General features: G+C 40.4%; 1 protein-coding gene across 3 annotated transcripts in view; it reads right to left on the bottom strand.

Moving 5' to 3' along the window:
• LOC127454386 (WD repeat-containing protein 26-like) overlaps nucleotides 1-11887 on the bottom strand; it is a 34308-nt gene extending 22421 nt beyond the window's left edge. Inside the window, exons 1-4 of one of the 3 annotated variants that reach the window (XM_051721565.1) lie at nucleotides 10156-11887; nucleotides 7343-7451; nucleotides 6687-6743; nucleotides 94-230 (exon numbers count right to left, since the gene is read on the bottom strand). In XM_051721565.1, coding sequence (XP_051577525.1) covers nucleotides 94-230; nucleotides 6687-6743; nucleotides 7343-7451; nucleotides 10156-10400 — 548 coding nt within the window. In that variant the 5' untranslated portion in view covers nucleotides 10401-11887. The remainder of the gene's footprint in view (nucleotides 1-93; nucleotides 231-6686; nucleotides 6744-7342; nucleotides 7452-10155) is intronic. The other 2 variants (XM_051721564.1, XM_051721566.1) reach the window with 2 other exon arrangements.
• Nucleotides 11888-12608: the final 721 nt, after the last annotated feature.

The following is a 12608-nucleotide window of genomic DNA, read 5'->3' on the forward strand; positions in this document are numbered from 1 at the left end:
CAAAATACAAAAAGGAAGTGACTTCTTTCTTCTAATTTTACAAAAATGAGAGAAATGAAGTTGTGAAGTGGTAGGAGGACAGAAGTGTGATACCCGCTGAGCACGTGGATGCGTTCAGTGTTGTACTTCAGTGGGGTGAGCTCGGCTCGGAGCACCTGCAGAGCTTCCAGAACCTTCCCATCTTCCAGATACTCCAGATACTTCTGCTGCAGGAGCAAAAACTTCATCCGCTGAAAAAACAAACAGAACATTCATCAAAGACCCTGGTTACACCTGGCATTAACATGTGTCTCAAATGCATCTCCTGTGAACACTTGTGTTCGGATTTCGAAAAGGAGGGTCTAGGGTTGCACAGTATACCGGTACTAACGGAATATAGCGATACCAAATTTTTTTTTAAGTGGTACGATTTCATCTTGTTGTTAATTACGGTACCATATTAAAGTATGCTGCCATTAGCTAAATGTAATGTAATGTGAGAGTTTTGAGATGAAATCAAAGACTATTTGAAAATAATAAAAAAGTCTTGATATGGCCAAGTGTGATTGTTAAACAGCAGAAGGATGTAATTTAATAATATAGTCACATCGCAGCACCACAGAATGAATGAGGCTCCGCTCTGCTCTCTCATCTCCTTTACACACACAGGCACGCATACGAACACAAACACACTACTAATGCTTGATTTTCATTCAGTGTGTCCAATAGTATCCATCTGCAGAGCCGCAGAGCAGTGCGTTTAGTGTATAAACGGTTGTGAACCCTCAAATGACCTTTTTCACCACAGATTTCAACTCGCGAGTCACGGGAAGTTTGTTATAGCGAACCCTAAAAAAACAGGAAGAACTTCAAAAGGTCTTTCAAAATAAAAGTCCCAGTGAAATGAGAGCTTTATTTAACTAGATGCGTGAAACTGAAGACATTATGACAGAAAAACATTACTACTGTATAAAAGTGTAATATTCAAAGTAGTAGCAATAATACTCATAATAACAATATAATATAATATTAAATGGTTATATTATTATCTGTAAGCAATATCACAAAAGCTGAATACCAGTACTGAATATCAGCATGTTGTGATTCAGCCATGGCAGCCTCAGGTAATCAGTTTGTTTTCATTTAATGTTTTCATTAATACTGTAAAGCTCTGTTATACATCTTTTTTTAATTTTTTTTTTACCAAAAATAATTATTTATAAATTATTATATTTTCATTTGAACAAAGCTGTACAGTATGTATTTAAACACAATTTGATCATAACATTTAATTAAAACATTTAACAAGCCAAAATTTTGGCTGATTTCATCACTTCATACACTCACTACATTGTGTTACTGTATGTATGCAAGCACAACAACAACAAAAAACAAAAAGCAAAAATAAATAAAAGCATAAAATTGCTTCAGATGTGTTTTACATGATCTGTGTCATCAATGTTGAATCAGGGACAGAAGGTTATTTTCTAAGAAGCCAAATACAAAACTGCTATTTTGATTTAAAAAAGAAAAATCTCAACAACAAAAAAGAAAAGATGGGGAGAGGTGTCGGGTGGGGTTGTAATCAACATTAAAATGATAAGGAAAAAATGTGCAATGCATTCTATCTCCATTAAATGTAAAGCATTTATTTTATTGGGCCATAAACATTAAAAATCCAATGCGTGGGAGTCACATGACGTTATGCGAGGTTCGGACGTGTGAACGGCGAGCTCTGCGCACTTTGCTAGTTTTAACACTATTAATGACATAAACCAGTGAGATTCAATACACTCTGTTCCATAACTGTTCTAGGAGGATAAAATGTCAAAGAATTCAAAATCCTCGGGCTCTGGAGACATTAAAATGCACTTACATGCTCAAGCTGACACCCCAGAGAAGGCCCCGAGCCAGGGAGCCGAGAAACGGATTGATTATCTGGAGTCATCGGAGAGGGAATTAACTGCTAATGCGCTAGCGACCAAGGTGGATTTGGAGTGTGTCTGGGAAAAGTTGGAGGACTTGGAGAACCCGTAGCCGGCGGAATAATGTCAGAATCGTCGGAATTCCTGAGGCTGAAGACGGTCAGGTTATGGCGAAATTCCTGGATGGGCTCTTTCCAAATCTGCTTGACAGGGATCCGCCGAGTTTGTTTGTGGAGTAACACACCTTCGGGACAGTTATGTGGAGTTTGGAGTATTGACTGGAGTTTGTTTTAGAGATTATCTTCTGTTGTGTAATTCTGTTTCACAAAACGTTTATAGAAACACCGGACTTGAGCAATCCGACGGCAAAGTTGTTGCGGGGGCTCTCGTAGGCGTACATGGACTGTTTGAGTTTAGAGGGATGGACGCCAGTTGGCGCTGTCGTGCGTGGGGTTAATGTGCACGTTTTTCTTTTTTCTGTTTGTTTGGTTCTGGGGGATGTTCGGGGTTTGATGGATGCACTAATGTGGAATGTGGTCTTTATCATTTTGTTTTTGACACACAATCTATTTTTTCTCATATGTCAAAATGTAAAATGTTAATATGAGTGGACTGTCTCTGTCTCCATGTGGAATGTGAATGCGTTGGGACACCCCATAAAATGAAGGAAGGTTATTTCTCTTCTTAAGTGTAATTAGTATAATATAGCTGAAAAATTTGTGAAGATATGGGGTGGACATGTTTTCTTTAGTGCTGGCTCAAGTAAAAGCAGGGGAGTCATTACACTGATAAGTAAACATCTACAATTCAAATGTCTCAAACAGATTAAAGATAAATTAGGAAGAGCCATTAATGTTTTAACAGAAATTCAGGGGCAACGTCTTATTTTGGCTAATATTTACACACCTAATGTTGATGATCAGGTTTTTTTTTTATAGATCTTGAAGGGATGTTGCTTGCCACTGGCACCCCTCATGATATAATATTGGGAAGAGACTTTAATCTTTTGATGGACTCAGTCCTTGATCATAGTGAAGCAAAAGTGTGCAAGCCCTCTAGAGCAACACTGACGCTTCACAGGATGTGTAAAGATCTTGGTCTTACAGATATTTGTAGACTTTTGAACCCATCTGGGAGGGGCTATAAATTTTTTTCATCAATCCATAATATTTATTCTAGAATAGATTTTTTTATATATATATATCTAAGTCCCTCATTTCATCTGTTGTTGATTGCTCAATTGGAAAACTTTTTGTCTCAGATCACACCCTGGTGAGTTTAGAGGTGTTGCCACATATGGAGAAAAAGAAATCATATAGTTGTCGTTTTAATGTATCCCTTTGCAAAATCCTGAATTCCAACAAATGTTAAGGCTGAAATCAATGTTTATATGGAGACAAACTGGTTCTCAGTATCCTCTGTGGGCGTGGCTTGGGAGGCACTTTGGGGGGTTCATACAGTATGCCTCATTCACCAAAAAATCCAAAGCACGAGAACTCATGGAGTTGGAAGGGAATATTAAAAGTGCCGAGGCAGAGTTGAAGCGCCGAATGTCGTCTGATGGCCTCAGAGAATTGACCTGACTGAAATACAGATATAATACTATTTTGTCACAGAAGGTGGAGTTTTGGCTATTCAGGGCAAGACAGTCATATTTTGAGTCGGGGGACAAAGCAGGAAAGCTTCTGGCTAGATATATAAAACAGAGTCTTTTTCTACCATTCCCTCAGTGAAATCTGCTGGTGGTGAAATATTTACCTCGGCCATTGATATTAATAATGCTTTTAAATAATTCTATCTTGATCTCTATAGTTCCACATCTTCGTCTACTGATGAGGATATTAGAAACTTTGTGGAACCATTAGAACTTCCTAAACTGATGGCTGAGCAAAAAAAAAAAATAATAATAATAATAATAATAAATAAATAAATAAATAAATAAATCGCTTGATTCTGAGATAACCTTGGATGAGCTTGGCGAGGTAATTAAGGCTCCGGGGCCAGATAACTTTGCCGCTGAGTTTTTTTCGATCTTATGCTACAGAATTGGCTTCACTAGAAGTTTATACAGAATCATTAAAGAATGGAAAGCTTCCACCAGCCATGAAGCAAGCCCGGATCAGTCTGATTCTTAAAAAGGACAAAGATCCATGTGAGTGTAAGAGTTACCGTCCAATTTCCCTGATCCAGCTAGACGTTAAAATATTGTCAAAAAATTTGGCTAACCGATCAAGTAAAGTTATGACATCTCTTATACATATAGATCAGGTGGGGGCCGTAGCTCTTCTGATAACATTAGGTGTTTCATCAGATATCATGTGGTCAGCATATGATCAGACTCCGGTCGCTGCCATTTCACTTGATGCTGAAAAGGCATTTGATGTGGCAGAATGGGATTATCTTTAAGATTTTGGAAATGTACGGGTTCGGGAATACTTTTATTGGTTGGATTAAGTTACTTTATAGACACCCAGTAGTGGCGGTACAAACAAATGGATTAATTTCTGATTATTTTATTCTGGATAGGGGCACCCGGCAGGGTTGCCCTCTTTCCCCATTATTGTTCTGTCTTGCCCTGGAACCATTAGCAGCCACGATAAGAAAGGAGGAGGATTTTCCAGGGGTGGTGGCGGGAGGTATGGCGCATAAACTCTTGCTTTACGCAGATGATATTTTATTATTCGTCTCCGACCCCACTAGATCTATGCCTTGCCTCCACAGAATTATTAATTCCTTTTCTAAGTTTTCAGGATACAGAGTTAATTGGTCTAAATCTGAAGCTTTGGCTCTGACAGCATACTGCCCGGTCACAGCTTTTCAGCTGGGTGCCTTCCAGTGGCCGAAACAGGGCATTAAGTATTAGGGGATTTTATTCCCAGCAAATCTGTGTGATTTAGCTAAAGTTAATTTTGACCCTTTAATAAAAAAGTTGAGCGATGTGGGCAGGTGGGCTTCATTACATTTATCTATGATTGGGAAGGTTAATGTTATTAAAATGAATTGAATTCCAAAATTCAACCACCTGCTACAGTCTCTCCCTATAGATGTCCCCTCTCTTATTTAAAGCAATTTGACAGCATAGCGAAGTCCTTCATTTGCAATGGTAAATGTCCCAGATTACATTTCAGTAAGTTGCATAGGCCGACTGACAAAGGTGGGCTAGGCCTACCCAAGATTTTGTTTTATTATTATGCATTCGGTCTCAGACATTTGGCTCATTGGTCGCTTCCACCTGAGAGAGCCCCTCCCTGGTTTTGTATTGAACAGAAATTTCTTGCCCCTATTTCGCCATTGCAAAGCCTATCAAACTAACCAGAGAAGTTAAGTTACACCCCGTTATCTCACATTTGCACTCGGTATGGACAAAAGTGTCCAGACTGTTTAATTCGGACATTTATTTAAATGTTGCCTCGAGCATATGGCTGAACCCAAAATTATGTATTAATAAGTCCCCTTTCTGCTGGACAGAGTGGATTGTGAAGGAGGTTAATACACTTGGTGACATACATGAGAGTGGAGTGTTGAGATCCTTTGAAAATATGGTTCAACATTTTGGGATTCCCAGATCTCAGTTCTTTATGTATTTACAGCTGCGCCACCTGCTCTGTACTACTTTTGAGAGTAGCATACGCCCCCCTAAAGCAGCAGATACTCTGGGAGTGGTGATAACTGCTTTTGGAAATGGTCATGAAGCATCAGTGTATTACTCCCTGCTAATTCAGAGTCTGGGGGATGGAGCTTCAACTTCTCTCAAGAGATTATGAGAGAAAGATCTAAACTTGGTATTGGAGGAGGGAGTATGGGCTAGGATTCTAAAAAATGTCAAGTCTGCATCTAGAGATGCAAGGGTGCGCCTTCAGCAATTTAAGATTTTACATTGATTCTATTGGACCCCCTCTAGATTGTATAGGCTTGGTCTTAAAGACACACCCACCTGCTGGTGATGCCAATCAGTTGATGGAGACACAACCCATGTTTTTTGGTGGTGTGTTAAGATCCAAGAATTTTGGTTGAGGGTTCAGAGTTTTGTGTGTGACGTGTTGGGCACTCAAATTTCATTTTGCCCCAGACTCTGTATTTTAGGCGATGGGGCGGTCATCAACATAAGGGATAAACACATAAAAAATTGGGTCCTGGCCGGTGTTATGATTGGCAGACAGATTGTTTTAAGAGGATGGAAGTCGGCTGGAGCGCCCTCATTTCAAGAGTGGTGCACAGAGATGGGGAGGGTGGCGGCATTCGAGGAAGTGCCGCCTAGAAGGCTGGGGAACTTGGATACGTTTGATGGGAAATGGGGCAGCTATTTGGCAGTTGAGTGAGAAGTATAGTTTTAAATGTGTGTGATTATTATATATATATTTTTTGTGTGTGTGTATACTCGTGTGACCACAGGGATGTTTGATGAGGGTCAGGGTGGGGTTGGGGATTTAGAGGGGTAATAGTGGGGGTTAAATGTTGATTCTGTGAATATATGTTTTGCTTTTCTTTGTTAACTGTTTGAATCAATAAAAAATGTTAATCAGAAAAAGCCAATGTGTAGCAACAGCATTTTAAAGCCCTTTAAAGTTTAAAACCCTTGTTTTCATTCAGTGGTTTGACTGACAGGGGAGTCCACTGCTGTTGTCCGGGACTAATTAATGTTTACACTACAAATGCAATGTGGTATCTATTTACAAATAGTGCTGTCCACTTGTGACTGGATCAATTGAGACGGTTGTTAATACTTGGTGTAAATGGGGTCAAACTGATGGTGGAGATGTTTAGAGGACTTTGGACTCTTACCACAACAGCGCTGGGTGAATGCATCAGTGCCTTCAGCTCATTGAGGTCACTCTCAGCCTGTTATACACATAAAAAAAAAGACAAATTAAATGAGTTCTGCTGCTTGTTTGTTTTTTTGTGACCCATATAACTATTACCCACATAAAGGACAAAGTCTATAAATACCTAAGGCTCATGTAGGTAAAAAAAAAAATAATAATATTATTATATATATATATATATATATATATATATATATATATATATATATATATATATATACACTAGTGCTAAAATAAGAGCAAGGACAAGCAGCAAGGTCTGGAAGCATATTTCACCATATATCGCAATACTTATTCTCAAGATATTTTATCAATACTTTAGATCCCGGCATAAATATTTTTGTTCATCTCTTTGTGTATCTAACTCATGTACAACAGTTCAGTAATAAAGAAACAGGTTTTTACACACTTTAATAAAGTACCAAAAAGTATGGCATTGCCATGTTTTTTGGACTTGTACTCTGGAACTACTCTTTGAAGTACACCATGTTAATACCATGGTATTACCATCTGATATGCTGTTCAAGGAAATCTGATTCACTCGTATGGAATGTTCTGTAAAGTCTGAGCAAGTAACAGTAACTAAGGGGGGTGGAGGGGCAACCTTTTCCTCACCTTTTCCCACTCTCCCTCCATCACATGATTCCGGAACTTGGTGGCAGCAGGATGCTCCAGTCTACAGCCTGATTCCTGCATCAACAGGTCCACAGTTTGACTGCAACAACAACAATAATGACAACATGTTAATAAATAACATAAATGGATTAACATTCCTTTCTAATGATGGTATCAGTATTCAAGTTTAAGAACTGATTCAAAATTGTATACTCTTCCCTTGATACACACACACACACAGTTTTAATCTCCTAGCAACAAACCAGTGTTTGATTGATGAACCCATTATTATCTCTAACACCCAATATATTGTGGAGCACAAAAACAAGGTGTTCTGTAACAAGTTTTTTTTAACCTTGTTTTTTTAAGGTGAAGTCCTAAATTAACATTACAATACATTAATACACATTACATTAGGCTGTTGCTTATTTCCTGAATTAGTGGTGCACTGTAAAGAGATTGCAGTGTTGTATTATTGAAAGTGGCTGTAGTAATATAATTATTTGCTGTCCAACAGTCTTTGCTGTAGTCTGTACAATGGAACATCTCTATGTTTATAAGCTCCAGTCACAACGCAGTCTTAAAAATACCACTGCATCAAAATGAAACCATTACTACTACACTACTGACAGAACCACAAAAACAATGCTAACACCAACATATAAGCATCACCTGAAAAAAAACCCACCGGTGACACTTTCATTAAAGCACAAAAACACTAACACAACCATGACACAGACACCACCATGACCACAAAAAATCACTACTGACACCATCATCACAACTGATCACCATGAAAAGAAAAGACACATAACAGAAACGTCACTGGCATTGTCACGTAAACACAAAAACACCACTGACACATCATGAAAACACAAAACAACACTGACACCACCATAGTGAAAATACAAAAACACCACTGACACCACCATCATGAAAACACAAACACCACTGACACCACCTTCGTGAAAACACCACTGACACCACCATCGTGAAAACACAAAAACACCACTGACACCATCGTGAAACCACAAAAACACCACTGACACCACCATCATGAAAACACAAACACCACTGACACCACCATCGTGAAACCACAAAAACTCCACTGACACCACCATCGTGAAACCACAAAAACACCACTGACACCACCATCGTGAAACCACAAAAACACCACTGACACCACCATCGTGAAAACACAAAAACACCACCATCGTGAAACCACAAAAACACCACTGACACCACCATCGTGAAAACACAAAAACACCACTGACACCACCATCGTGAAAACACAAAAACACCACCATCGTGAAAACACAAAAACACCACTGACACCACCATCGTGAAAACACAAAAACACCACCATCGTGAAAACAGAAAAACACCACCATCGTGAAAACAGAAAAACACCACTGACACCACCATCGTGAAAACACAAAAACACCACTGACACCACCATCGTGAAAACACAAAAACACCACTGACACCACCATCGTGAAAACACAAAAACACCACTGACACCACCATCGTGAAAACACAAAAACACCACTGACACCACCATCGTGAAAACACAAAAACACCACTGACACCATTGTGAAAACATAAAAACATCACTGACACCACCGTTTAAACACAAAAACAACACTGACACCACCATCATGAAAACACAAAAACACCACTGACACCACTATCGTGAAACCACAAACACACCACTGACACCACTATCGTGAAAACACCACTGACACCATCGTGAAGCCACAAAAACATCACTGACACCATGGTGAAAACACAAAAACACCACTGACACCACCATCGTGAAAACACAAAAACACCACCATGGTGAAAACACAAAAACACCACTGACACCATGGTGAAAACACAAAAACACCACTGACACCACCATCATATAAGCACAAAAACACTGACATCGTGAAAATGTGAAAACACAAAAACACCACTGACACCACTGTCGTGAAAACACAAAAACACCACTGACACTGTCGTGAAACCACAAAAACACCACTGACACTATCGTGAAACCACAAAAACACCACTGACACCACTATCGTGAAAACACCACTGACACCATCGTGAAGCCACAAAAACACCACTGACACCATGGTGAAAACACAAAAACATCACTGACACCACCATCGTAAAAACACAAAAACACCACTGACACCATTGTGAAAACATAAAAACATCACTGACACCACCATCATATAAACACAAAAACACTGACATCATCGTGAAAATGTGAAAACACAAAAACACCACTGACACCACTGTCGTGAAAACACAAAAACACCACTGACACCATCGTGAAAACACAAAAACAACACTGACACCATCATCATCATATAAACACAAAAACAACACTGACACCACCATCATCATCATATAAACACAAAAACAACACTGACACCACCACCATCATGAAAACACATAAACACCACTGACACCATCATGAAAACACAATAACACCATCATGAAAACACAAAAACAACACTGACACCACCATCATATAAACACAAAAACATCACTGACACCACCAGCATCATCATATAAACACAAAAACAACACTGACACCACCACCATCATGAAAACACATAAACACCACTGACACCATCATGAAAACACAATAACACCATCATGAAAACACAAAAACACCAGCATCATATAAACACAAAAACACCACTGACACCATAGTGAAAACACAAAAACACCACTGACACCATCATGGCTTCATCTACTTTAAACAATTCAATAATATCCCAATAACAACACGCACATTAGGGCTGAGCATTACTCACTTGAGTCCTAGTCCGTGTAGATGTTGTCCTATCAGTCTGATCACATCCTCATCGCTCTGTGACAGTCGCTTCTTCTTCTTCATGCTGGTGTCCGGGGCCGAGCTCTCGGTGGAAGGCAGCCCGTTATTAGCGGAGGACAGAAGCCCGTTGGGGTGTACAACTTCCGCAGTGGAGGACGACGACTCTCCGTTCCTGCACGACAGCTCCGGTTCTGGCTCTTGTCCTCCGGTCCCGTTGGTCTGCATGTTGTACAACGCGTTTAAAGCGCCGGATCTGAGCGGAGGTGGGCTGTTATTGAGGCGGATGGATGAGCGCTGGTAGGGGGTTGGGAGAGAAGCCGCAGAGAGGCCCGTGATCCCGGCAGCAGACGCCCCGCTCTCTCCTGCTCCCTCCGCCGCCGAGCCTCGGCTTTTTTTCCGCGGGGGCGGCGAAGCTCCGCTGGGTTCCGAGTCGTCGGAGGAGGAAGCGGAGGCCAGAGTTTCCACCCCGGCAATGTCAGAGTGGAGATGCCTTACAGGCTAAATTTCACCGCGGTTACTGATACGAGAGCCGCCACTGTTTGCTCGTCGCGATGTCGCTAGCCGCTCTTGTTATTGTTTGTCAAAGAACAGCTGCAAGTCCATTACGGACGTCTGTGCGCGATGATGTCACCGGAGGCGCCGCAACAACCTTGAACCCCATGGTATAGTTGACGTCACATAGGGATACTGAAGAAATGTACCAATTTGAAATCTTGTAACTACATTTTATCACATTTTCCTGTTTTTATATTTAAAAATATATATTTTTGTTTTGTATATATGAACAGAACTTTAAGAATAAAGAAAGAATCTGTTAATTTTATTTGGAAGCTTAAGAATTTATTTGGCAAAGTTCATATACACAATAACAAATATGGAAAATCTAAATGTTTTAATGTTTTTATAGCCCCCAAACAAGCACCTCTCGCACTACTTTACAGACCATCAAATTTCAGTCTTGCAGAGTTTTTGTCAAATGTGAATGTACTTTTGACATTTCAGAAGATCATCGACCTGTTATTTGAGTTCATGGATTTTTAATCAAGGATTGTTTTTAGTTCATGTATAACTAGATTGAAAAGTTTGTGGACAAACTTTAGGTTGGCTTGAAAAAGTGACACAGTCTGAAAGTTTATTGATAGATAGAATGCTTAGCTATAAATTGCTAACATGTTTTAGCACTTCGCTAGACATTGCTAGCATGTGTTAGCGCTTAGTAACCCCATCTGTTTGCTAGGCAGTTACCAGGGTGATACTCAAAACGCTCCTTGCCTGCATGAGTCAAATGAGCAAACCCGAAAGTGTCTACGAAGTTCTGGTGCAGAGATATGTGTTTTGTATCTTGGTTGCTAGGGTAACCCCATCTGGTTTCTAGGCAGTTACCAGGGTGATACTCAAAAGGATCCTTGGAAGCCTGAGTCAAATGAGCCAACCCGGAAGTGTCTACGATGTTCTGGTGCAGAGATATGTGTTTTGTTACTTGGTTGCTAGGGTAACCCAATCTGGTTGCTAGGCAGTTAACAGGGTGATAGTTAAAAGGCTCATTGCTAGACTGAGTAAAACAAGCCAAAGAAGGAAGTTTCTACGATGTTCTGGTGCAGAGATATGAGTTTTGCTACTTGGTTGCTAGGGTAATCCCATCTGGTTGCTAGGCAGTTACCAGGGTGATACTCAAAAGGCTCCTTGCCAGCTTGAGTCAAATGAGCCAACCGAGAAGTGTCTACGATGTTCTGGTGCAGAGTTATGTGTTTTGATACTCGGTTGCTAGGGTAACCCCATCTGGTTGCTAGGCAGTTACCAGGGTGATACTCAAAACACTCCTTGCCAGCCTGATCATTTCACTTGTGCTACCAATCAGTATTTAATTATCATCTTGGAAATGCATAGCCATGCCCTAGCAACCATTTACGGCACCCTAGCAAGCCCCGCCCCCCCCACACTCACACACAGACTTCCATTCAGAAGGATATCTTCAGAACAGAATGTCGTAGCGACATGGGGATTGACTCTTTTCAGTCAGGTTATTAAGCAGCCAATAATACTCACTCTGGTTACTGGCTAGCCATGCCCTAGCAAGCATTTAGAGCACCCTAGCAACCAGCCCTATTGACTTCCATTAAAAATGGCTGAGAGGGATATCTTCGGATCAGAATGCCCTAGAAACATGAGAGTTGGCTTGTTTTACTTGGGTGAGCAATCAGTCTTCAAGTATCTACTAGGAAACTACTTAGCCATGCCCTAGCAACCATTTAGAGCACCCTAGCAACCAAATTCCATTGACTTCCATTCAAAAATGCTGTGATGCAGAGATATGGGCTTTGCAACACAGTTGCTAAGGTAAGCACATGTGGTTGCTAGGCAGTTGCCAGGGTGATACTAAGAAGGCTGATTGCTATCCTGAGTCATACAAGCCAACAATGAAGTATCCACGAT

The sequence above is a fragment of the Myxocyprinus asiaticus genome, chromosome 16 (assembly GCF_019703515.2).
Source record: "Myxocyprinus asiaticus isolate MX2 ecotype Aquarium Trade chromosome 16, UBuf_Myxa_2, whole genome shotgun sequence".
In the NCBI taxonomy this organism is placed as follows: domain Eukaryota; kingdom Metazoa; phylum Chordata; class Actinopteri; order Cypriniformes; family Catostomidae; genus Myxocyprinus; species Myxocyprinus asiaticus.